Source organism: Lottia gigantea (assembly GCF_000327385.1).
Source record: "Lottia gigantea unplaced genomic scaffold LOTGIsca_47, whole genome shotgun sequence".
NCBI lineage: Eukaryota > Metazoa > Mollusca > Gastropoda > Lottiidae > Lottia > Lottia gigantea.
In genome coordinates, this window is record NW_008709640.1 from 905,463 (window position 1) to 932,698 (window position 27,236).

General features: G+C 31.7%; 6 protein-coding genes across 6 annotated transcripts in view; 3 read left to right on the plus strand and 3 right to left on the minus strand.

The window, feature by feature from the left end:
• Positions 1-1,831: 1,831 nt before the first annotated feature.
• LOTGIDRAFT_164774 (hypothetical protein) lies at positions 1,832-2,371 on the minus strand (the record flags this gene model as incomplete). Its single annotated transcript, XM_009061296.1, has 2 exons — positions 1,832-2,262; positions 2,359-2,371. 2 exons carry the CDS (start codon positions 2,369-2,371, stop codon positions 1,832-1,834), a joined length of 444 nt encoding a protein of 147 aa, XP_009059544.1.
• Positions 2,372-3,569: 1,198 nt separating this feature from the next.
• Positions 3,570-5,366, plus strand: LOTGIDRAFT_164775 (hypothetical protein; the record flags this gene model as incomplete). Its single annotated transcript, XM_009061297.1, has 4 exons — positions 3,570-3,758; positions 4,285-4,427; positions 4,853-4,982; positions 5,286-5,366. Coding segments are annotated over 4 exons (543 nt in total), but the record flags the coding sequence as incomplete, so codon positions are not given.
• Positions 5,367-5,965: 599 nt separating this feature from the next.
• LOTGIDRAFT_204303 (hypothetical protein) lies at positions 5,966-7,768 on the minus strand. The gene has a single exon (XM_009061298.1). The coding sequence runs from the start codon at positions 7,646-7,648 to the stop codon at positions 6,329-6,331; it is 1,320 nt and encodes a 439-aa protein (XP_009059546.1). The 5' UTR covers positions 7,649-7,768; the 3' UTR covers positions 5,966-6,328.
• A 797-nt stretch (positions 7,769-8,565) lies between these two features.
• On the plus strand, positions 8,566-14,780 carry LOTGIDRAFT_124505 (hypothetical protein; the record flags this gene model as incomplete). Its single annotated transcript, XM_009061299.1, has 10 exons — positions 8,566-8,732; positions 8,889-8,981; positions 9,178-9,425; positions 9,937-10,089; positions 11,039-11,119; positions 11,691-11,862; positions 12,213-12,390; positions 12,656-12,827; positions 13,043-13,196; positions 14,372-14,780. Coding segments are annotated over 10 exons (1,827 nt in total), but the record flags the coding sequence as incomplete, so codon positions are not given.
• A 2,116-nt stretch (positions 14,781-16,896) lies between these two features.
• LOTGIDRAFT_192663 (hypothetical protein) lies at positions 16,897-23,670 on the plus strand. The gene is made up of 17 exons (XM_009061300.1): positions 16,897-17,098; positions 17,492-17,709; positions 18,823-18,960; positions 19,169-19,248; positions 19,547-19,625; positions 20,029-20,115; positions 20,279-20,350; positions 20,528-20,576; positions 20,793-20,860; positions 21,224-21,316; positions 21,438-21,506; positions 21,672-21,699; positions 21,855-21,916; positions 22,237-22,346; positions 22,495-22,582; positions 22,848-22,909; positions 23,319-23,670. The coding sequence occupies exons 1-17, from the start codon at positions 16,969-16,971 to the stop codon at positions 23,440-23,442; spliced, it is 1,557 nt and encodes a 518-aa protein (XP_009059548.1). The 5' UTR covers positions 16,897-16,968; the 3' UTR covers positions 23,443-23,670.
• Positions 23,671-23,806: 136 nt separating this feature from the next.
• The window catches only part of LOTGIDRAFT_192667 (hypothetical protein), a 38,573-nt gene continuing 35,143 nt past the window's right edge, over positions 23,807-27,236 (minus strand). Inside the window, exons 61-65 of the mRNA XM_009061301.1 lie at positions 26,938-27,210; positions 26,378-26,640; positions 25,779-26,148; positions 25,444-25,596; positions 23,807-25,124 (exon numbers count right to left, since the gene is read on the minus strand). Coding sequence (XP_009059549.1) covers positions 24,714-25,124; positions 25,444-25,596; positions 25,779-26,148; positions 26,378-26,640; positions 26,938-27,210 — 1,470 coding nt within the window. The 3' untranslated portion in view covers positions 23,807-24,713. The remainder of the gene's footprint in view (positions 25,125-25,443; positions 25,597-25,778; positions 26,149-26,377; positions 26,641-26,937; positions 27,211-27,236) is intronic.

The following is a 27,236-nucleotide window of genomic DNA, read 5'->3' on the forward strand; positions in this document are numbered from 1 at the left end:
CATAACGATAATAAGATCCACATTCATTCCTTATATTTACATTGGTTTATCTTTTGTGATAAAATACGCTAAAATGTTCTATTTTTTAATTGTTAAAATACCCGAAACCGTTGTTGCTTAATTCACCATATTTGTCAATCAAGTTCACCGACCCGCCCCTAACAATATAGTTCTATAAATAGACAGTCTTATTTGGATGATAGAATTATCAAATATTTAATATTCCATTGAAATATTAACAACAATTGTAAATTTAAATAAATTGTAAAATTAGATTAGACTCTAGGTAAAAAACTTGGGTCAATCTTTGTTTTCGTTTTCGATGTATTCATACGCCTTATTGTCACGTGACAAACTACAGTTATTGGAAAATAAACGCTGGTTTGTTTAACTTGTTTATTGAAGGGAGTAATAGTAGAAATGTAAATATAAGAGACTTAACTCATTGCATAGTCAGCATTTTATGTTAAATATAACATTGAAGTCACGCGATGACTGTATATCTTTTAAAGTTTTATCCCGTTAGTTACTGTACAAAACTTCGTACAATGTTCCTGTATGTACAGTTAGCAACAGGTACGAATTCATAAATTTACATTTGTTCAATTTGCTTAGACTTTCTTATTTGGCAATGACATTTTGCAGAACATGAATATGGCAGCAAAATAATTTTGTATTTTGACCTTTATATGCATCTTTCTTATAAAAATTGCTCCAAAAGCACAGAATGGTTAATTTTTGGAGTGAAGCACATCTTTTTTTGACCATTATTCCTATTCAGGGGCTATTTACAAAATTTATAAAAAATTGCAGGCTGTATTTAATGTGTTAATTTGGCTCTGGATGATCAAAGAAACATGATGCTTTTTCATTTGAGATGTATCTTTATGATACAGTGTTAATACTTTTACATTTTTCATTTTATTCACTAATACACTTTAAATTGTTTAATTTTACCGTCCAAATATAATAACTTGCCAAAATAATATTTATAATTTCTGTACCTAGTCTATTGTGATACTTTATTCTTATAGTTTTAATTGAGAAATTTTAATTTTAAATGATTTTTGATTGGCCTTATTTAAAAAAAAAAATTGGGCCAGCTGATAAAGCTCAATTTCTTTTAGGTTTTGTTTTTTAATTGCTGGAGTGCCAATTGTGGAATTTTCATTCTGAGAATGATAGCTGAAATAAAACTCTGTCAAAATATATTCCTTTGAACAGTCTCTGAAGAATCTAAATGAAAGCAGAGTTAGTTACTTCTTTGAACTTTGAAATTTGTAAAAGCAATCAAACTTTACAGATCATGAACATAATGATATGTATTATTTATGAAATATATAACTTGTAAACAAAATGTTTATTTAGATTGTTAAAGAGATTGTTGTTACAATTAGATGTCATTTGTGTGAAATCCAAAGTACATTCAGAAATAAATATTCTTTTCAAAAACTTTAATTTGTCATAATTGTTTTAATTTTTGAAATGTGGTGCAAAATGAATTTGAAAGGTATGGGTGCAAGGGAAACAAAACAGAATGCTGTTTGACTCTAACATTTCTTTTTCATTCTCTTTAATTCAGAATCAAACCTTTTGAACAATAATAATATTCTTTCAAAATGAGAAAGAACTCAACACATTGCAAAATTTTTCAACGTTTTTGTAGCACTCAAAATAACTTTCGAAAGTTTGAAATTGTTGTTATTCTGAAAAAAATATGTTTTTTGTGATCAGAATATATGAGGTCCTTAAAGAAAACAGTAGGTAATTAATAGAACAATACATAATTTTTTTATTAATCTCAACCAACACTCAGACAAACGACCATTGGTTATGTTAATTCTTTTATTTTGACCTCAATTTCACCACATCCTAATTTTATCATCAACCAATGATCTTCACTACCAATATGTACTGTGTCTGCTTTTACTTCACCATTCTCTGATATTACAACATTCTCTCCGCGTATCTGAAATTCTATTTCACAAGGATCAAAATATAGCACACGTCCATATAAATACTTCAAATGAGGATAGTCTGCATAAAATGGATTCATAGAAGTCAATCCAACATCTACATAGCCTGTTCCATAAAATTTCACTGACACTTTTTCATTATTTCGAATTTCTCTGTTTGAAAAGCAGCAGCCTGTAACATTTTCTTCAGAACTTTTCCAAGTAGCCACTCTTCTATCTGGTGATAAGTCTATTTCTGGATGATGCTCTAAACTAAATCCTAAATGCCCTGTGTGGCTGGATGAGCCTGAAATAGACGTGTTGTATAATAATTGTTTTGAAGAAGGTCCAGTGTTTAGCTTAGAAAATTAAGAAAATATAATAAAAATAAAAAAGAACTTACAACATCCACCCATTTTCCAGAAGAATTCAAGTTTTCATAATGAAATTATCTATAATAACCTAAATATTTCTTTGAATAATTCTTCTTAATAAAAATTTGTTATGAATAGGCCTTACCTACCAAATTGTATTTATTCAATACTATACAAACCCCATTCATACCTATTCAATTCATATACTGTATTCTAAATTAACAATGAAAGGTTAATGAATAGATTATTTGTGTAAAGCCATGTGAGTACGTACTTGTTTATTGGAATGGATACGTTTTGGTATATGCCATATTTTTATTTGGAACGAAATATCTACAACACCGGTTAAAAAATTTATTGAGGTACGAAAATAAGACGACACCGTTAAGTTGTGTTCATCTTGTTGACATTCCGGTTAATTGTTCAAATTGAATTAAAAAGGAAATCCTTTGACATGAGATAATGGTAAATATTCCCAAGATCAGTTGAGGTTAAAGATCGTATTTGATGATATGATTGTTATTGGATTAATGCCTTATTAATGCTATGTCTTTCATAAGTGCTAGATGAAACTAAAAAAAAAGTCATATGACCACGCCCACTTTGTCCTGGCTGTGGTGGATTAAATGGACAATTTTGATCTACATGTATTATTGAAGGACAAGTAGAATAATGTTGGAAAAATATACAAAAAAATAAACTTGCTGCATCTTTTTTATTAACCCCTATCTGTGATATTTCCATAACTGTATAATTTTAAGAGACCTTTTTCTTATCTGACATTCATTGATGTGATTCTTTATAATTATGTGGTGGTAGGATGTAAAACTCCATTCATTTCATTTATTACTATGTAGGCTATCCAATATTGGCTATAACAGGCAACAAACAATTTAACCTTTTGCTGAATTGCAGTCTAACCAGATGTCATTTTTACCCTGGCATGTGATATGAGAGCTGAATAAAACTCTTCCGGCTAGTAAAAGAAATGTTTGGACAACTGCATGACTCATACTATGAGTCTTATCGATTTTGAATAAGCTTATGTCTTTTCCTAGAACACCTATATGTTGATCAGAATGTTAACGCATCCAAGGATTTGTGTATGAAATTAACAGAAACTGCTTTATGTTATGGTCAATTGTGTTGATTTAAGATGTTAACAGCATGAAATATTCTTTTTCATTTTTATATTGTTAGAAAGATGACATTGAAGAAGTAATATTATAAATTGATGAACATGGCAAGTGGTGACATTACCAGGGCAGAATCCATAGATATAACAACTGGAGATGACCCATATAGTCCCAATGAATTACGACAAAGAAAATCTCTCAGTAAATATGGATCTGGATCTGGTTCAGAACCACCTAAAGATGATGGTTTATTTTGTGTCACAGATGATCATACTTATGGTGCTTTTGCTCAGGTTAGTTGCAATTTATTTTGACATGCTATTGTCATCAGGAGAGTAGATGTTGATATGTCATTGTCATCAGGTAAGTTAATATTGTCATGTCATTGTCATCAGGAGAGTAGATGTTGACATATCATTGTCATCAGTTAATATTGTCATGTCATGGCATCAGGTAAGTTAATGTTGACATGCTATTGTCATCAGGTAAGTTAATGTTGACATGTCATTGTCATCAGGTAAGTTAATAATGACATGTTAGTGTCATCAGGTGAGTAAATGTTGATGTGTCATTGTTGTTAGGTGAATTAATGTTGATGTGTCATTTTGACATGACATGTCATTGTGAACAGGCTAGTTGAGTTTTGACTTTTCAAATGTGTTGAAATGCGCACCTTAAGAAGGTGTTTAAGATGAGATCTAAAATGTGCTTTAAATGTGCTGATACATTTTAGCATCACAGATGTGATTTCGAAATATTATCTTTACAAGTACAACAAAAGGCTGTTGCAAGATTTATTTTATACTTTTATTCTTCCAGGGAAGAGATTATGAACCGATATATATCACCCATAAATATACAACTGAAGAAAGGAAAGCATTGGCAACATTTGAAAGTTTGGATTATCTCCCTTCCAATAGTGAAGCTTATAAACAATGGTTAAAGAGGAAGAGGGTATCAAGGTAGCTACTATTTTAATCAAATTAGTCATTCTATAACTTAGGTGCATTTTTATATGCAGAACGAAACCATTTACAGCTTGGTATTTTTCTAGTTGCAAATTATCATAATTAGTCAGTAATAATTTCTTTCTCAAGAAGCTCACATCAGTTTATTAATGGTTCCACAATTATGACGTTTGCTTATCCCTGTTGTGAAGATAAATAGGCAAGATGTAACCTGTTGACTTTTTAACAGTTGTCCCTTCAGTGATGTAGCTGGAAGTAACTGACAATAAACCAAGGCCCTGTGTTCAGACTGTGCATATTAAAAAATCTCTTGACTTGCGGAACTAACAAAAAAATATCTTATGCTACTGTCCTGGCCAAATTTCATGTAAATCTGCTTTTCTTTTTATTTCTACATTAGACGTTGATGAATTTTGTAGGTTAGAAATGGATAGATGGTTTATGATGGGTATGATAGGATTTTCTGTTGGTTTAGTAGGTTTTTTACTTCATCAGATAATAGAAATAATATCAGATGTAAAATGGGATAATGTTTCAAAATTAATTGCTGTGAGTATATTTGAAGGTTTTTATTTTTTACACAATCTGATTATAATTCAGCTGTCTACTGAAAAAAAAATTCCAACAAAGTATCACTGTCTAAAACTTAGATAAGTTTTGTGGGCATAATGTCAGGTTAATGGGCCTGCTTCTTGTGGAATTTATATTTCCTATCTATTTTATATTCATGTTGTGGCAAATTTAAGGATTCCTCCCATTTCTCAAGCATTCTCAAGATACCCCCTTTTGTGTATATAGCTTCAAATAGTGCCTGGTATGATTTGAATTTAATTCAATAAATCTTTGTTTCAGGAGGGTGATATGGCCTTGGCATGGCTATTTGCTGTTGGTTTTAGTATATTATTTATTGTTAGTAGTGCTGCTCTTGTTGTGGTAGGTGTCAACAAATCTGTTTCTAACATGTTTTACTTTGCACCCTTTATGGGTTTAAATACCATCAAGCTCAAAATGTGCAACTGTGTCTGGTTTGAAATCTGTGAGAAATCTTGGTCTTTTTATATGAAGATGTAGATAATTTGATGGAAATTCTGTGAGGTAATTTCAAGCTCTCGGGAGTTTTTATATGCATATTTAGGCATGGTCCTCCCCTCAGGCCTGTGAAAAGTCTTTTTTTGAAGTGAATACATGCATTGCTCCAAATTCATCTCAGGCCTTCTGAAATGGCTTCTGGGGGCCTCTCATTTTTGGCTTCACCCTCAGGCATTTTCTAGATACGCCCCAGAAGGTATACTGTTTTAATGTCAATAGGCTTGAAATAGTTGCTAGATGCAATATTATTAACCTCCATTGGTCAATATAGTTTTTGATTAGAAATGAATACAAAATTGGGATCATCTAAGGCCTCTTTTCCAGGCCAGATCTAAATAATTGAAAGAAATGTAGGTTGTTGGCATTATACAGTATAAAATTTGTGATATGCTGAAGTTAATGATGTTTTTGACAACAAATCACTTAGGATATAGGATTAAATAAAAACTTTATACTATGTTTTAATATCTGTACACTAAACTACCACACTTTAAATTAGCACAGTCTGTTTCAATAGTCATGGATATTCAAAACAATATTTCTGCAAAATAAACTACGCCGAATCATTTGGTGTCTGTACAAAAATAATAAGCTTAAATGCTCAATAGTTCTTTGCCTCAGAAATCACAAAATATGTTTGCGATCATTCTTTGCACTTCAACTCTGAAACAAGAAACTATAGTGTTAAAAACAAAAATCGAAAAAGCATTTCATATCAGAGCCTTTCTATTAAACATAATATTCAGTTCCACAATCAACATTAATTTATCATTGTGGTGAAAAGTTTTTAATTATGCAGTTATTGTTTATTCAGCAGTTATCAATGTTGAATGTAAATCATTTGTATAAAATGGATCTCTGGCCTTGATACTTCTTGAGACGTAGGGTTCAATATCACGCAACGGAACATGCTCTACTCGTGGATCATTAGCATGAACTGAAGTACTCTTTGTAAATCCATCAGCTTTCTGTAGTTGTGCACCTCCCCTACAGTGTCCTTCTCTACCAATACCCTGGGGATTTTCATCTAAAAATCTGGTCATGTAGTGTGTGACAAATCTTTGCCTATCATCAGCTATCGTTACTAATGGTTCATTATTTCCACTAAATCCAGATCTTTCCCGAGGACCAACAGCTGTTCTATTCAGCTTATCTAGTTCTGGATTCTTTGCCCCTTTAAATATATCTGAATTAACGCTGGTATGATTATTAGGATGAATTGTATTCAGATATTCTGCTGGATCACTCTTCTTGATCTTCTCAGCTCTTAAATTGGGCATATCATCAGCATGATCATAGGCATGTCCCATTACTCTGTGTACATACAATGGTTTGGCCTTTTCTCTGGTAAATCCAGACCCCTTTTCAGCTTCATTGGAAATGTGGGGTAATTTTTCGTCGCCGAATGGGTACCTAGAAGGTAGGTAATCTGTTTTCATAATGCTGGTTCCAGTTGGTCTAGTAGTATAAAATTCACTTCCATCTTTTTTATATGCAGAACTTGGATTGTAAGTTATTGGTTCCACACCATATCCATTAGTAAATCCAGTAGTCTCTTGAGTTCCGATTGTTTTGAATCTTCTATTGTCATCTGGATTTCTTCTTCCTTTATACTTTTCTTGGGTTTCTGATACCATGTACTTTGGACCATAACCATGATTCTCCATTTCTACAGGATCTTTTCCTTTTAAGCGATGAAGTAACGGTTTATAACTTGGTAAAGCATCAATTGGACTCACAGCACCAATCTTTGTATGTTTGACAACATTGTTGTCTCTAATGAAGCCTGTTCCTGTTTGGTGGACATGCCCAGGAAATATTTCATTACCCGAATTTTCTTGATAAGGAAGAAAATCCCTCTGTGTAACTGTGTGATAGTTCTTGGCAACTATATTACCCATGGCTGGATTGTCCACTTCATCCAGTCTTTGGCTGTAATAGACTCCTGGTCTGAAGTTAGACAAATAGCCTGTACCTGTGTGTCTGGTTGTTCTTGGTTTAAAATTTTCCCACTGCTTGCCATATTTGGTTGAATTTTCAGTAACATAAAACTTCATCACATTTGTGTCTGGTCCATAACTTTGGTTTATATGTGCATTACGACTTCCTTGTGGTAATGATCCCATTTTTGACTACTAACACTCACAGTGTCCGGCCGTAGTACATACAAATTACTTAAAATTCGAACTGGAATAGATTATCTGGTTAAATGATTGATTACATAAATGTTATTGTTTATCTTAACGACTAGATCTTGTTATCCAGACGCAATTATACAGCGTGAATGACACGATATTCACGGCTTCTTGGCAACGTTGGACTTGGTTACCTAAATAGCTTCCTCTTTGTCTTTTAATTTCATGACCATATCCGGAAGCATTTAATTTCATTTATGTTGGCAACATTCTTAATCCATTAGACAATGGAAGGAATTCACTGATTGCGTATTATTTGATATATTTAACGAAGTCTACATAAAAATGAATGATAACTTTAAAGCAAGTGAAACTGTTAGTAAAGGGGAAGAACTCACAAAACAATATGGCGTCAAAATTAAAACTTTCAAACACATTCATGAAAAAATGTATCATAAAACCCCGAGGTCTGAATACTTTTTGATATTATCGAGTCATACGCCCAACCCAATCAATAATGACTTTAACTAATTCAATAATCACTTGAACCAACCCTATCCTGGAATATTGTTAATGATCCTTGTTCCTAGACTGATAATATTTGATATCGTACTACTGATCGGATTCTAAAATTGTCAGTCAACTAATATTAACAATTAAGTTACAAGCCTACTGTTATAGGCCTTACTTGAAGCATAACAAATCTCAATGTCAAAAAATCATAACATTAATGTCACTACACTACACACAAGTTATTCTAAGCATGGGGACATTCTTCATGAATTTTCATTCTAACAAAGCTATGTAAGAATTTGATTGATTGTGTACGCTAATAGATATTGGTTAGTTTGCAATAAACTGATCTTATATACTATTATTAATTTCATTTTTTTTTTCAGTTTTGGAGACCAAGTGCATCTGGATCTGGGATACCAGAAGTAACAGGATTTTTAAATGGGACCAATGTACGACATATATTCAGCCTACAGACTATGGTTGTTAAGTTTTTATCATGTGTTATGGCTATAGGTTGTGGAATGCCTGTTGGTCCAGAAGGTCCCATGATTCACCTGGGGTAAGTGTATGATGTTTACAGTTCCATGCCTTATTCCATATCTTTACAGCATGTTACCATGATGCAAGTTTTCCTGAAGTATTGGCATAGATATTTTATGCACTTAAAAGCAACATACTTTCATTTGTACAAGATACTTTTCTCCTTTCTTTTCAGAGGACTGGTTGGAGCAGGTTTAAGCCAAACTAAATCTGAAACTTTAAGAATCAAAATTCCAATGTTTGAAAGGTTCCGAAATTCTGAAGACAAGTAAGTAAATTTTTTTTCTTTGAAATTATTCAGATTATCTTATGCTACTGTCTTCGTTAAAAAATGACTTTTTTCTAAAATTTGCTATCTTACACAAATTTTAGATATTGAGTGTCTTTGTACATTTATTGTTTAAGTGCATACTTGGTCATGAAATACATGTCATTTTGATTATGGATTTTCTTCTCTTTTGCAGACGTAACTTTATATCAGCTGGGGCAGCAGCAGGAGTTGCTTCTGCTTTTGGAGCACCAGTTGGAGGATTGCTTTTTTCTATGGAAGAAGTGTCATCATTTTGGACTACGACATTGTCTTGGCAAATATTCTTTTGTTGTATGGTGTCAGCTTTTACAACTGATTTGTTTAATTCAGCTTTTCATGGATTCAGTTATAGTGGAGATTTTGGTCAGTTTAAAACAGAAAGATACATTCTCTTTAATGTGAGTGTCTAAGTTGTTTATGATTTGAATATCAACATTTCATTGGAAATTGGTAATGCATTATTGTGAGTCAAATGTGCATTTTCAATTAATTTACCTGACATAAGGTGATATCTAACCAGGAAATATTCTTGTTCGGAAGTCTGCAAAGGTTGTAGTCTTATATAGGTATCAAGGTACTTGTTTGAGCTCTAATTCATTCCACTAAGTCTCAAGTTAGGTAGGTAAGACTGTAATCATGTCTCAAATTATCATGCGGTGAACTTGCCTGACAAATCTTGCCCTACCTGTTCTTCGGACGTGATATCGTCATGGTTAGGGCTCTCGTCTAAGGAACAGATAGGGCCAGATCTGTTAAGCTAGCTGTCAACATATCAGCAGAAATTTTAGCTTTAATTGTCACATGATCGAATAACAAGACTATCTCAATTGTATTTTGAAATTGATTGAAATGTGATGTTTATTGTAGATAAATCGAGGGGTAGATGTTAATTTGTTAATGTTTATACCAACAGTTATTATTGGTATATTAGGTGGACTACTTGGTGCCTTATTTACTATCATGAATCTTAAAATAACACGTAGTCGTAAAAAATTCTTATCTAAAGTAGCCACACCTGGCATACAGAAAGCTATTAGATTGATTGAACCTGCTCTTATTATGGTATGTTTTTGTTTTTATTTTTACTTTACTTTTCTCACACCTGACACACACGAACTGTCTTGGTCAGAGATTTTTGTCACCGACTAGAGTGGACTGGTATGGGCACACGAGGAGACAAAAATCTCCAAGTCCTCTTCCACCATGTCAATAATCACGTGTGGAGCATGCAATGGATCAACACCATAAATGTCTGTGCTGACGAGAATTTTATTTCAATGTCGCTAATTGCAAAATATGCTTTATCACATAAGGATAAATGGATAAGGATTAGTGATGTCATCAAACACTTAGTTTAAGTGGAATCACATGAACCATAGACACACATACAGAATTTAGAAAAACCTTTAAGTGTTAAGTAAGGTCATGCAATGTTTACAAAGTGTGAATTGCAATTTTTTTTTATTACAGATCATTGTTAGTTCTTTATCATTATTTTTACCTGCTGCATTTCCATGTACAACTTTTAAATGTATTGAAACCGACCTAGAACACGTTGTGTAAGTATAGTAGACTATTAATAAAATCTATTTATTATCCACTTAAATGTGTAAATTTTCAGTTTTACAAACACAATTTAGAACTCTTTAAGATAAATACAATAGGTTATATTAAGAAATTCATTTAAGAAAAATGTACTCTGTGGTCATCATACTAAAATAGTAATAAAAATGGCATACAATCAAACAACACTGTCAAATTAGTGTTAGAAAATGAAAATAGAGTATATATGATCTTGCGAAATATTGTAGGATATTTAGCAGTATCATAATTCTTTTTTTTTTTAAATATAATGTATACTGACTAAGGAGTTTGATACAACCAGCTGAAATGAAAGCTTTATTAGATCTTTTAATCCAAAGATTCTAATTGATGTCATTGCTACATAATTTTTATCATTTGTAGAGAGAACTGTGTAAATAGTACAACTAATGCATTCCATGTGGAACAGGAAGTGATGGTTTTTAATTGTCCAGCAGGTGAAGACTATCTGGTTAATAAAACATCATATCATACCAATAGAACATATAATGAATGTAAGTTTTTCTAAATGTGCCATAGATTGAATTTATATAGAAATAACAAGGGTCTTATCACTATCTTGGTGGAATTGAGAGGGTTCGCACAGTCAGAGTGTTAGAAACTTTACATCATGTATGTAATTTACTTGGTTACCTCAAATGAATGGTGGTTGTTGATTCTAATCTCAGTCAGCTTGTGAAATTTTGTGAACTTGAAATAGTCATCTTTCTTCATTATTCTGGTTGACCCAACTGTAAGCAGGTACTTATAATCCAGGAAAGATCAGTGCTAAGAAATTTGGTCAAGGACTAGCTGGGAGAAGGATCTTCATGAACCTAAGTTGTTATCCTTGTTACTGTTTATAAAAAACAAATGAAGCGATGCATTTTATTTAGAAATACTAGGGTCTTGTAACCTAGGGTAAGTTATTAGCTTCTTTGATATGTTTGCTGATTTATCATCACAGTATGAAGTTGAGAAGGTGGCTAATGCTGATATTTCAGCAAAATTTCCATCATTGCCTACAGCAAACGTTACCATCTTCATTTGTCTAATCAGATGCTATAAAATTCCATTTTTTTTCAGTGGCATCACTTCTATATGGTACAACAGAAACAGCAGTACGTCATTTATTTTCGCGTGAAACCCATTTACAGTTTGGTTATGCCACGTTGTTTACTGCTTTACCCTATTTTTTCTGTATGGTTTGTTGGTCATCAGGTACTTCTGTATCTAGTGGTATACTTGTTCCTATGTTGTAAGTTGATATCAATTTAATTTCTAGTTTAGAATATTACTTTACAATTGGAAAATTTGACATTTATTAATGAAACTAAATCACAAAGATTGAGAAATAAAAACTTCAGCCAATCTGAAATCATTGTCTTATTACTTCATCATTTTCTGTCCTCTAACAATACCCAAAGCCCAATACTGCCCTTGTCATACATCAGTATTAATAGTGATAGAGATAATGCTGTAGTTTTGGTGATACATAGGCTATATCTTTCTTGAAACTTGCCTTGCGATTTTCAGATGTAAGGCATATGTCATTGGTTAACTGCTCATTGAATTTATTCCTGTATTAATTTGATATTTTTCTTTTAGATTAATAGGAAGTTTATATGGTCGTATAATAGGATTAGTTATGGTATCATTATTTGGTGTACATACTGATCCTAATAGTTATTGGGTTTGGATGGATCCTGGTGCCTTCGCTTTGATTGGTGCTGCTTCATTTTTTGGTGGTGTTTCTAGACTAACACTTGCTGTAACAGTTATTATGGTATGATTTAATCTTTCCTTATATGCCGTGTCCTTTTCTTAATAACATGTTTTTAATGGGGTTTCTATATTTGCCAGATAAATTGATCGGGACAGGGGTATATAGTTAGTTAAATATATTGCAAAGTATGCTTCTTTTGCAATTCAAGGAAACAAATTTTTGTCACTTTCAGGCTAAGACTAACATTTTCACAGTCAAACTGATGAAAATTCTTTTTTTTTTCTCAACATCAGTTTTGGTACAAAATTTGTTTTATATATTTCAGATGGAATTAACTAATGATGTACAAGTTTTATTACCTGTCATGGTTGCTGTTATGGTTGGAAAATGGATTGGAGATTTTTTTACTCATCCTATATTTCATGCTCATTTAGAATTAAAATGCATTCCATTCTTAGATTCTGAGCCCAGACTTACTGCTGATGGCAAAAGGTACAGTTTGATTGCTTATTTTCTGTTCACAAGCACACAACCATTTTGAATATATCTACACTTCTTTTCAAGGCACAGGTGTAATAATGCATTCTGAACTATGTTATAACTTGTTGTTATAACTATTTGTTTTATAAATCCCAAACCGACCAATCTACTCCCCTCATAATGTTCTATGTATTGTGTTTATATTTTAGTGTACAATTCGAGTTATATAAAGCCAGTGATATTATGGTATCACCAGTTAAAACTATTAAGATATGTGAATCTGTAAGTTCTTTGGCTGATCTATTACTTCATACAACTTATGGTGGTTTTCCTGTGGTTAAAAATAATTCTTATGGTGATCAAGTATTTCATGGGGTCATCACTAGGTAAGAATATTACTATTTTATACTTCATCAATCTAACTTTATAATACAAATTTACAGTGTTATCACATTGAAGAACTACTTGTAGATATTGTTATTTTATAGATTAGAATTTATTTGTTATTTTAGAAATTAGAATTTATTTGTTATTTTAAAAATTAGAATTGACAATCATTTTTTGTTATTTTATAGATTATAATTTATTGTTATTTTATAGATTAGAATTGATAGTATTATTAAATCATGAAGAACTATTTAAAAATTATTGTTATTTTATAGATTAGAATTAACAGTATTATTAAATCATGAAGAACTATTTAAAAATTATTGTTATTTTATAGATTAGAATTTTTTGTTTTATATAGATTAGAATTAACAGTATTATTAAATCATGAAGAACTATTTATGGAAAGTGAAGAAGAAGTGAAAGATATAGAAAATGATGTCACATTGATAGGATATGAAAAGGTAAATATCAATGATGTTTAAGGCATATATTCCTCTATTATTTACAACTATATTGGCCAAAAAATCGCCTTGAACCATATTATCAGAAAAGGACATTCAGACATGCTTGACTTCTAGAAGAAATGAAAAATTTAAGTGGTTAAAAAATTTTTGTGGTCTTCAGCTTCTACGCTATCAAGACTAGATGCTTTCATATGCATAGACTGTTGCTTGTGATAATGATAACTTATTCCATTTAAGACTTGAGGCAGATCAAACTTTTACCAATAGTTAAAGGCATCACAATCTTAATAAAAGCTCTCAAATTCATAATGTTGATTCATTTTCTGTTTTAGTTAATGATTGATAAACTATCAAACCATGCAGAAATTTCCCATCAACTGAATTCCTACATAGATGATCCTAAATATGAGAAGAAACTTCTCAATCTTGTAAGTAGTTACAGTCAGATATCTGTGTTGTAAGTGCATAGAAAAAGAAAATGGCCTTACAATAGTTAACTCTGTATATTATAGAATGTGTTGGATTATCGAGAATGTAAAGTTATTAATTTCAATATGTGTTGCTATTGTTATTATTTGGGAGCCAGACGACTCACCGAGTTACACGCTTGCTCGCTAACCTGAAGGTCAAATGTTCAATCCAGGCAATACTTTCTGCTACAGACTGAGCACAATATTGATCCCCGATAGTTGGAAATCGAAAAAGAGTCTGCAAATGCTGCTGTCCTGGCAAAATTCTCACTCATTGTACTGCATAATGTTGCCCATCTTCAATAGCCTAATTAGGTGCAGAAAAGAAGAATGTAAAACTCCATTCATTTCTTTCTTCATTGAAACTATTAATATATTAATATTATTTTTTAAGGGTCCCTACATCAATACCTCAGCGTTTAGCATTCCAGCAAATTTTTCCCTCCAGAGAGCCTATATTTTATTTCGAACAATGGGTTTACGTCACATGCCAGTTGTCAACAGTGAGAACCATGTAGTTGGTATTATAACTAGAAAAGACTTAATGGGTTTTAATCTGAATGAAAAACTCTCTGATCTGCTATATGAAGAAATGGAAATGAACAGTAGGGTAGAAATGACTTCACCAGCTGAATCCAGAGCTTAAATATTCTTGAACATACTGACTCAAATAACCTTTTTATACAACTCCATTTCACCCATCAAATAGTCAAATAAACTGAACGTGTATGATCAAACAATGGATCAAATGGTTTTTTCATCTGATGCAAAAAAAAAAACAGAACATTGAATTTTTTTTTCAAATTTTATTTAAGTCCTGAAAACAAAAATCATTGGTAACCAAGCAATAGACTATGCCATGTGTCCATTGTAGTACCGGTAATCAAAAGGGATTTTACTTTCTTAGTTTCCCATTTGGTTGACCTCACCCCGTTTCATCTTAAATTCTCCTTACATTATATTTGTTATTAGCTTCATATTGCTAAAATCTAAAAAAAATAAACTAGTTAAATTTGTGATTTGACTATTCAGTTTTGTGCCAAAAACAAAAAACCCACATTTTTTGTATTGATCATGACAAGTATACCCATTACAATGCCTTCTAGCTTAATACTCTTATACAAGGTAATCACAAGTATGAAATTTGTAAAGAATTTTGTTTTTAGACTCAATATGTAAACGATTTAAATAAAATTGAATGTAGACATAAAATTATTTTATAATCACAGAATAATTCTTATAAAATTTTGATGAGCTCCTAAGTAGTTCTCACATTGAACCAATTTTTTCAAATAGGAAATCCCATTTATAATGTGTGATTTGTGTTCATAATTTATGTTTTTGAATTAATGTGTTCACTATTTTCCCTATCTTTTCCCTACTGTGATTTTTTTATAATTTTGTACATGTGTATATATATTGTGTGAAATTTTAATATTTTGCTCAATTATACACTTTCTGATATAAGTTTTTACTCAAAATGAAAAAAAAAGTGCAATTTTTGTATTAATTTTGCTTTCTTTATGCACCATCGCCATATGAGTCAGTAGACAACAAGCCAACCTTTGCTGCTGCAACACTGTGTTCTTATTTTTGAATTTGATTGGTTGTGGCATTATTCTCAACCAATAAAATGTTATCACTAAATGATTCTGAAGATAATTATCTTATATACACAATCACAAATTGATTAAATTGATAAGGGACATATGAGGTTAATATGTAGGAGATATTGTGCTGCTGTATCAAGAGATTGACTCTTTGGTGAAGCAAGATGTATTTTTTCTAATATAAACAAACAAGTATTTTGTACCTTGACTTAAATAACTTTTATGCAAAAAAACATAAGTGAATTATCAATATCAATAACATAAGTAATATTTACTTAAAGATGTGCTGTACATTACTTATAACATGATTGACAATGTCTTGTTATTTTCTCCTGTTTTTACCACCAACGCAACTTTAAATATAATAAATATATGTACAATTCATCTTTAATTTATTAAGCTATAATTTAGACTTGTATTAAAGCACTTAATTCATACACAAATACATTTCTACCTACATTATGTTGAAATAGATTGATTAGAATTATATGCCTATAGTCACTTTTGATTTGCTATGAAAACTTTTGTTATATATTTATGTATTCGTATTTTTTATATATATATGATTAAATAGATTTGTTATAAAATCATTGTAAAGAGTCTTTCTTTGTCCGTCCTGTAACGTAATTGGACAGACTGAATTATTTGGTTTTAGTTTACCATTTGCCAGAGCTGCAGATAGCTACAGAAACTATTTTAGATTTCCATGAGATGAAATAGAAATCAATTGATTTCATGAAGTTGAGATTGCTTGATATTAATATATCTTTTATATGTTCATGACAGCTTTAATGTTGCAGATAGCTTCATAAACTATGCTAGATGTCCATGACATGAAATTAAACCTTCTTACATTCATTCATTCATTACTATAGATTGGTATGTTTTACGAGTTCATGACAGCTTTAAGTTTCTATATATAGGCCTAACTCAATTTTGATAAAATGAACATAAATAACGATATATGAATTCAGATTCATTGGTCAATGTCCTTGATATCGATTTCCGTCACCATTTCGTTGAAATCTGACGATGAAATGTTTGCAAGAAATGTCACTTTTAGTTTTGTGTTTTCATGATAGCTTTAATACCCGAATAAGGTCTGGTGAAACGCGACTACTTTTCATCGGTCATTATCTCCCCTTGGCAGCTCTTTCATGTTTTTCATGGCGCTAATCTAAAGAAAAATAAATAATATTTTTTTATCAATTTTAAATTATTAAAATGAAAAGTTGCGAATTGATTTGTAAAAATGGCACCCATGACCCTATTCCTTTACCTGACGGTGAAGTAGTTGTTCTAGGAAGAAGCCCACTGACAAAAATAAAGGATGCAAAGTGCTCAAGAAATCAAGGTTTGTAAAACCTATTTTTCCTCAACTATTTCTCTAAACTGCACAGGCTATCAATCATAGTAATATTGTAGCTTGCTCGTAGCTCTATCGAAAACAAAAACATTATGGATGTTTTTCATCTTTAAAAATGATCCTTTGGTGCAGTAAGCTTATAGAGTGTACCAAACTGAGGTGCGGTATGAAATTTGTGATGATAACTGATTGATGCTGAGCCTTTCCCCTTGTTTGTATATGGATAAAAATTACCCTTAAATTTATGTGCACCATCTAAGTAGAAGTTATATTATTATAACCATATCTGTAGGCCTTACTGGTTAACAATATTACTTCTATATGTAAATCCTGATACTTGTATAACATGCTCACAATTTATTATGTGTTTGTTTATTACAGTTCAGTTAATAGCAGATTGGAAAAAGCAAGAGGTTGATGTCAAACAGTTAGGCAATCACTCTGGACATATTGATCAAACTAAAATAGAAAAGGGCAGCAGCATGAAATTAAAACCCGGTTCAACTTTATATATACTTAATGAGGACTATCCTCATGAAGTACAGTTTCAATTTCATGACATCAAACCCAAACGACTAAGTGGAATTAAAATACTTGATGTTTCTGGTGTTAAAAAGGCTAAAGTTGACATTAAATCTGAATTAGAACAGTTTTACAGTGATATTGATGCTCATGAACAGTCAGTGGAGGAAAGTAAAGGTTCTAATGTTAAAAATACACTAGTGAATAATCCTAATGTATCTAATCAGTCATCAGTTTCAAAAACTGTTAATTCATTCATATCATCAAATAAGACTCCAATACAGCCATTTCAAATTGCCGCCACCGGTGCATCTAGTAATCATCTCGCCAGTTCTGAAAAAGATTCAAAAAAGCGAAAATTTCATTTAAATGATTCAAAACAGGACAATTCCAGTGAAAAAATTATTAAGTTGGATGAGAAAGTTTCAAGATTTGAAAAATCTATCTCAGAAAACAAACCTTCTAAGCCAATTATCGATCTTATGAAGCCATTGAAAAAGGATGCAAAACCTGATACCAATATAACATCTGATGATAAAAATTCTAAATCTGAAAAAGTTACAAAATCTGATAAGGACTTTATTTTAACAGCTATTAAAGAGTCAAAGCAATCAAAACTGGATTTTAAGTCCGATCTAGCGTCTAATTCCAAAGCAGACTCAAATTCTAAAAACTTGGAAACAAAACTTAAAGACAAGGATAATAAATCAGATAAAGATTACAAATCAGATAACGATTACAAATCCAACAAAGATTACAAGTCAGATAAGCTTAAGGATTACAAATCCAACAAAGATTACAAATCTGACATAGATTACAAATCCAACAAAGATTACAAATCAGACAAAGATTACAAATCAGACAAAGATTACAGAGACTCTAAACATTCAAAGTCAGATAAGGACAAAGAATCTGGTGATAACAAGGATTCTAAATCTAAAGACAAGGATTCTAAATCTAAAGACAAGGATTCTAAATCTAAAGACAAGGATTCTAAATCTAAAGACAAGGATTCTAAATCTAAAGACAAGGATTCTAAAGAACGCGGTAGAAATGAAGACAAGGTCAGTTCTACCTCCAAATCCTCAGACAATAAAAATGTATCTGATAGTCAAGATGATGAAGAGAAGCGTGTACAAGATTTGAGTGAAAAATTAAAATTATTACAAGAAAAACAAAGGGCTGAGAAGAAAGACAAACCTGAATCTCCTGTGAAGCCAAAGATTGAATTCAAATTCTTCACTAAGAAGACACCAACAGCAAATGAATGGAAACAACATGATAAGTTATATGTCTACTCTTCTAAAGATATTGAGGGAAGATCAAAAGTAAGTTGATTATGTATTGATTTATATTTAAAGCCAAAACATTGATGCATAGTCAATGCATAGATTGTGTTTCAGTATTTAATGCCTTAAAAACAATTTTCACATCTTCTTGGGATGTTGGGGAATTTGAATGAATTTTTCTTTCTCTGTGTAGATTTCAAGGGATCTTGTGAATGATTAATTTTTTTATCAAATGTTTATTATTAAGATTGCAGGTTTTGATATTGATGGCACTATTATAACAACAGCCTCAGGAAAAGTTTTTCCAACTCACAGTGGAGACTGGAAGTAGGTGTAATATTTTTCAGCTTACTTATCTTTTTATATTGCCTGAAATCTGTCAACTCAGTCGGTCGGTTATGGATCATAATCACAGCCAGTAATCTGTTGACCCGGAACCTTTTACCATTTGTCATTGTGCCATTATTCCAGCCATAGATTTATTTGGATAAAAGGCAAGAAGACCACTTTTTAGAGAGTATTTATGATTTTTTCTTATTTCTTTCAAATGTAGCTGCACAGCTTTTCTCTTTTAAAGGTGGATCTAATATAAAGGATGTATCAAACAAACTGAATATATTTTCAGATTACATTACCCTGAAATACCCAAGAAAATTAAAGAGTTATATGCAAGTGGTTATAAAATAGTATTATTTACCAATCAGGTTTGTACGTCACTGTTAATTTTATGAAAACTGTTGTGATTAAATAACCCTTGAAACAATTCCTTAATCTCTGAGACTTTGGTGGCAACTGGAAATAGGATAGAGCTAGAAAGCTATAATAAGCTGATATTGTGGTCATTTGGTCTCAAATATTTTAAGCACCTGACAGATACTTTATTGAAAGATGTGCCTAAATGACTTTGTGCTGATTATTAGTGTGCCTAAAAAGTTTGTGCCAGTGAATATGTGCCTAATTGAGGTGTGCTTAAATAACACTGTGCCTAAATGATCATGTCTTGTGTATATTTGTGCCGAAATGACGAAATGACGGTGAACCGTATTGTTGGGTCAACTTGTCAACTTAATAAGCAAATTATACTAACATACAATTATATTTATATAGATGGGTGTTGCAAGAGGTAAAGTTAAGATTGAAGATCTAAAGGAGAAATTTACTAATATAGTTGAACGACTCAAAGTTCCAATACAGGTAGGATATGATCTTATGTAATATATCCTTCACTATAAGAAAAGCTTTTAATAGATCTAAGATTGGGCTTGGTAGTGTGGCCTCTTGTGAACAATACTGTCTTTTAGCATTCGACTGACACCTTACCATAGCTTATAATTAACAAATTGTCTATTTTGGTTAGGTTCTAGTAGCTACAGGTGCTGGTATGTATAGGAAACCCTGTACTGGTATGTGGGATTTTCTAAAAACAGAGGTAAGGGCTCAATTTTAGCTCAAAATGTATTCTGTGTATCTTAAAGATGACATTGATTTATGATAAGAGAAAGGAGATATAATTGTCCTCTGGTATAAGTGGCAGACGTATAGTAATAGAAGTTGTTTCTATGATATCCATTGCATTATTTGATTAGATTTAAAATTTTATTGACAGGGTAATGATGGAGTTGAAATCAAATTAAGAGAAAGTTTTTATGTTGGAGGTGAGTGGTTATAACCATTCTTATGTATGAATTGATTGTATGATGATTTGTTGTATGACGATGCCATTTTGAATTTTCTATCACTAGATTGACTGATTTAGATGATGATATTGGCAAATTACTTTAACAAAGACAAAAATGAGAACGAAATTAAATCTTGTTACCTTGAAGAATTGTACGGATTTCCCATATATATAAATATTCTTATCCACATAGATGCAGCAGGTAGACCTGATAAATGGAATCCAGGAAGAAAAAAAGATTTTTCTTGTAGTGATAGATTGGTAAGTTTCCAGCTACCTTCCAAAAACATTTATAACCGTAACCATTTACCATGAAAGAGACATCTGTTTGACCAATCGTACCTTAGTCTCAGAAACAGGAAGTTTTTAGCAAAGCTAATCAGTAATAGTGTTCAGAGTTAAAATGTTGACTCATCCAGCCATATATAGATAAGACATGAAAAAAAAGTGATATATTTATGTGATTTTCGGGCAGTTCTGCCGACTATTGACATATATTTAAGACACAAATCAATCCTTGAAAATAGCCAGCCATGGCCTCAAAGTCAATATAATTTTTAATGTGAAGGTATTTATTTGGACCCTAAAACTGTAAATTATGATTTAAGTTTTATCTAATTCTAGTTTGCTATTAATATTGGGGTACTTTTTCACACACCAGAAGAATTCTTTTTAAATAAACCAATAGCCAAGTTTTCACTGCCATCCTTTGATCCTGTAAGTATTCACTGTCTTTCTCTGTTTGTATTTCTCTATTTTGGTTCTCATGGCATCATCATTACTATTCAATGAAACTAAAGTTGAAATTTTTATTAAATTAATCAATTTTTTTTTGTAGAGAAATCTATCAGAAGAAGATCCTCTTACAACTCCACCTGGTGGTAAAATAACATCGAAATCACAAGAAGTAGGTTTATTTTTATTTATTTATTTTTTGGGCTAGTACACAAATTCATAAGTATGTACGTACTCATGGAAATCAGCATTTTTACTTTACATAGAATAGATGGAATCCATGGCATAAATAGTCAGGAAAAAGTATTATTATTGCTTTCATCTTTTCTATTTTTAGGTGATAGTTTTAACAGGTTTTCCAGCATGTAAGTAGACATTTCTTTCATGATGTAATTTTCATTTCTTTCATTGGTTATTATTTGTACCACCAAACAGTTTAGATATTAAGTGGAAATTATTCAATATACAATAATATAATACACTAGATATTGTATTTATATTATAACATTTTTATTTACAGCAGGAAAAACATTTTTTGCCAAGAAGTATTTGGTACCAAAAGGATATGTTCATGTCAATAGAGTAAGATTTTAAAATTAAAACTGAGCTTTTTTGAGTTAGAACTTAGAAGTACATGTATATATTCTATTATGTATTACTTATTCCTCATCTGTTTTGATTTCAAGCCAAAAATTTGAAATGCACTCGCATGTTAAAAGCATCGTGTCTTTGTGTGCTACCGACTGTGCTCAATTCAATTCCTCAACAGTAAAAACTCTTAGATTATGGTATCGCTTTTACAAAATTCAACTCATTGGCACTGGCTATCAGCTCAATTAGGACCGGAAAAGTAGAGAACTTAAAACCAAAATATCTTTTCATTTACAAGGTTTTTATTTCAGGATACATTAGGTACGTGGCAGAAATGTGTCAGTTTATGTAAGAAATCTTTACAAGGTGGTAAAAGTGTAGTTGTGGACAACACTAATCCTAATAAAGAGTCCAGAGAAAGGTAAAATATTTGTAGTTAAAGCTACATTGTGTCAAACAGTACCTTCAGCTTCACTGTTATATATATGAGGAACATCATGTTTCAAATGAGTTTATTTTAGTGTTCATTGAGTTGAAAATCTATTAGAAGCCTATATGTTTATTTATAGATATGTTAGCTGTGCTAGAGATGCTGATGTTCCTGTGCGATGTTTTGTATTATCAACTACAATAGATCAGGCTAAACACAATGAAAGGGTAAGCTTTTAATCTATATAATTTCCACCATTATTATTAGCTTTATATCTTTCCCGAATTATTATCCCTAGTGGACTCGAATAATTTTGAAGAAAACTTTTTCAAACGTCCTCAATTTCAATACTACAGCCTGTCCTTAAACTGTCATGGCCAAAAATTGAAAGACACAGGCTTTTTCTTGAGTCCATATAGTGTTTGCTGTATGTTGATTTTTGAGAATATTGAAGTGAACTCATTAAGATGTAAATATATTTTCTTTTAACAGTTTCGAGAAGCTACAGATAAATCTCATAAAGCTATCAATGATTTAATAATGAACTCTTTTAAGTAAGTTTCTCTGTTTTCTTTATATGTTGATGATTTTACACGTTTTCACATGATAGAAATCATTTGGGTGTTTGAGAATGTAAATTGCGTTTTAATGTTCTAAAAATACCAGAATTAGCTCAAAAACAATGTGGGATCACCCCAGAGAAGCGAATTAACGAAACTAGTTGCACAGGTGGGTGAGTATGAATGTATAGAAATTTGTACTGGGCATCACCAATCATGCCATGATACTATCACGATACAAGGATCACAATACAACACGAATTGTATCAAAATACGACTGTGATATGGTACGCATATTGCGGCATGTCGTATCGCGATACATCGATTCACCAATGTACAGTGCCAGCACTAGTAGAAATACTGTTTTTTTTTCTTATATTCTAACCTCCATTATTTATTCCAGGTCCAAGTTGGTTTTCCCAGATAAAGACGAAGGATTCAGTGAAATATTGAAAGTGAATTTTGTGCCAAAATTTGAGAACCCTGATCACTTTAGACTATATAGACAGTTTTTAATGGACAAATAATCCATTGATCTCATTTCTTCTGGCATCTTTAAAAATACAAAATTGAAATGGCCCAGTATTGTTTAAAGCAATCTAATTAAGAATTTTTAGTTTGTGTTTGAGTCTGGAATTACAGACTAAATTCCATGGAATGTTCTAGTGTACCAAGCTGTGCTCTTATTTCTTTGTTGACATCATTCATTGTTTTGTAATAATAAGGTGTTTGAAAACTACCCAAAAAAATTGTATAAAAGGAATCTTTGTTAATTGTTTATGAAAGCTTGTTTTGCTCATGATGTCCAGTCAAAAAAAAAGAAAAATGTAAATGCACTCATGTATGTGCAAAATATTAAAATCAACAACCCTGAAGAGCATAACCACAGTTATCATATAAAGTGTAATTTGAGCTATCGAATAAAAAAAGCTAATTAACAGAGCTATCACCAAAATTGGAAATTGAGCTATCGAATCACAAAAAGCTAATTAACTGAGCTATCACCAAAATTTGAAATTGAGCTATCGAATCACAAAAACCTAATTAACTGAGCTATCACTAAAATTGGAAATTGAGTTATCATGCAAGTTGGTAGATATGCTAATAAGTTACAAAATTGTTGATCAACTGATCTTTCAACCAAAATGAGCTATCATATCACTAATTTCTTATCAACTGATATATCAAAACAATTATTTCCTTATCAGATCAAATAAAGTACTCTTGTGAGTTTGAGATATAAAATAAACATGTTGAGATGAAGATTTTATATCTAAGAGAGTGAAAATTATAAATATTAAGATACAGATACAAGGCAACATGAATATCAACAAATATATGGGATAATTTGACAGACAAAATAGTCAACAAAATATTGTTTAAATAGGTCTGATACTGAAGATACTTAAAATTCTTTGGTTGAAACAAAAACATCTTTGGATGAAAAAAGTTACATAATTTATCTCCTTGTCAATAAAACTTTTTCAACAATTAATGGAATTCTGTGGTAGAGGATTAAATTTTCATTGACTACCACATTTCTTAAGACGGGAAAACATACACATAAACACTTGTTTTGGTCATCTAGACATATTTGTCAAAAAGTCGCAAATAACAGCAAAATCTGACAGAAAATAATGCAAAATATATATCTTTGGACGGAATACTTGGTTGAAAATAAACATTTAAAAATTATCACAATGTAAGAGAAAAATTACTAGTAAATGAATAAATAACAAGGTATATAAATAGATAAACTACTAGTTGATATTGTATAAAAAGTTACTATATAAATAATCTATTTGATATCACAGAGTAATGCTACTCCTCTCATTATCCAGTGAGCTGGAGACTGACTCTGACTTTGGGCACATTTTAAAGTAACATCAGCAATATAGGTCAAGTCAGTTCTTCTGGGCTTCTTGTAAATTGGGCAGACGTACATTGTTCTGACGTCATAGGTTGGACCGCCTGTACTGTTAACAGCAGTTATGTGAATAATAGGCATGTTATCAAACAGTTGTTTTGGTCGTGGTTCACATAATTTATTATTTCTCTTGTCCCAACCAGCTCCTTCGAGGAACAGACCATAAACATAGACTCCTTCTGTTGGTGGTGCTGGTATATCTTCTTTATTCTGGTATTTAGTGACGTCATTACTCAGTATAACACTGTCTAAAGCCCAACCTTTATGAGCTCTTGTCACCTCCTAGAATAAAAACCATACAAGTCACTTTTAGAACTAATGAATTAAGGCATGTATGCAATAGAAATGCCAAAGCTGTAAGGATTCTCTGTGAAAGAAGCTGAGTTCACAAATCCAATTGCAGAGTGGCATTAGGTGTTCCCAGAAGAACATTTTGAGGGTTTTGTGGTCACGTATTGGTCAAAGTGCACAATCTTGCTTATCTATTTCTGGCTTCACATAATATGCCCTTTTTTTATGAGAGAATTGCTCTGTAAATTTCAATTGACATTACCATTATACAGGATAAAAAGACATAAATATAAGATTCAAGATTACAAACCTGTCTCATGGCTGTTAAGAAACCTTGTGGATTAAAGAATCCTGTCATCCAGAAGGATAGAGGTCGGCCATCAAAACACCATGTATGGAACTGTTGATTTCTATCAATTAATTCAGTGAACCAGAAACCTAGAGTACTGGAATCCCAGGAAACCTAGAATAAAGATAGAACAACCATTGAAGTTACAAGAACATGATATCACTACAGGATGGCAGACGACAATGATCAAATTAATCCAATTGACCAAGCTGTGGATGGTTACAGTCATGGTCAAATGTTGAAGCAAAGACGTCCCTTTTTCTCTCAAAATATGAAAAGTACTTAAAAGTACTTACTTTACTCCATGATTTAGGTATTCTGGCATCATACATGGAATCCAAGGCATCTCTCAGATTTTCACTCATGATGATTGTTCCCTCAATGGCCAGTTTTAGATCTTGTAACGTTGTGCGTACTAAGCTAATAACTCTTTGCATTCTGTCAATTTCTTGTCGTAAGAAGATATTGATGGGTTGATATTCTCCCATCTTCTTTAATGCATTAGAAACCTCGAAAGGGACATAATCTGGTGGTAGTTTATCTAACATGTCGTCTGCTAATCTTGATACAATACTTTCTCTGGTTTCTCCTCCACCACTACTACTATCTTTAGGTTGAATACTTAAAATGGTGTCTAAACTGGTTTTAGCTGTATTACTTTGATATCTGTAATGAAATAATTTATTCATAATATAGCAGCAGTTCTCCAAAAGAACATCAGCCAGCAATTTTTACTACCATTTGTTCATATTCTGAAAATCAGTTGTTGTGACATGGAACATCCAAAACATAATAATGTCAAATGCATCAGGTAAACTCCAGTCAAACCATCCCCGGCTTATATATTCTGTACAAATCAAGCCCTTCCTTCCCTAGAATATGAAATCTGACTTACGTAATATCAGCATTACCATGCAATCCAAAAACTTCTGGTGAGTCATTGTTTGGTAAATCATTGATAAATTCATGATATTCAGCAATTTTCTGACATTTTGGTATGACGTAACCTTTACTGAAACTAAAGTTACTGTTAAACATCTTTTCATCAAACCATTCAGTACAGAATGTATTGAGCAGACGCTTATCAAAATCATCTGTAACTCGGCCTCCATATTGAATTTCACCCAACATGTATCGTACACAGGTCCATGTTACACCCTGAAATAATAGAAAAATATATTTTCCCAATCATTTTCCAACTATATGCGAACATGCAAAGAGAACCAAACGCCACTGTGAAATTATAGACTGAGATATGAAGCAAGCCAGTCTACAGACCCAAAATGTACTATGAAATTTAAGGAGAAAGGAAAGTTCAAAAGGAAAAGAACACAAAAAAGATTCACAAGATGATCATCAGGTGTACATAGTTGAATATTTTCTTTGCTTTGAGATAGCTATGAAGAAGAGTATGTTGGTGGACTTGTTTTTTTAAATTACAGCATAATATCTTACTCGTTTAATATCCATATCATCCAGATGGTTCTGTACAAATTGTACACTAGCATTATAATCAGCAGTATTAAATTCATAGGGTATATTCCATCCTAGAGGTCCAAACTTTCTTCTTTCTTGTACAATTGTATGGAGAAATCCTACAGCATATAACATGGGTTTCCATTGTGGCATGTTGGATATATCCAGGAAATCTTGGGTGATATTAGTATAGGTTCTTTTTAATCCAGCCTTTATACCTTGGGGTGGTTCATTAGTGAATTTAATGGCCATCTAAAATAAAATATTAAATCATATCA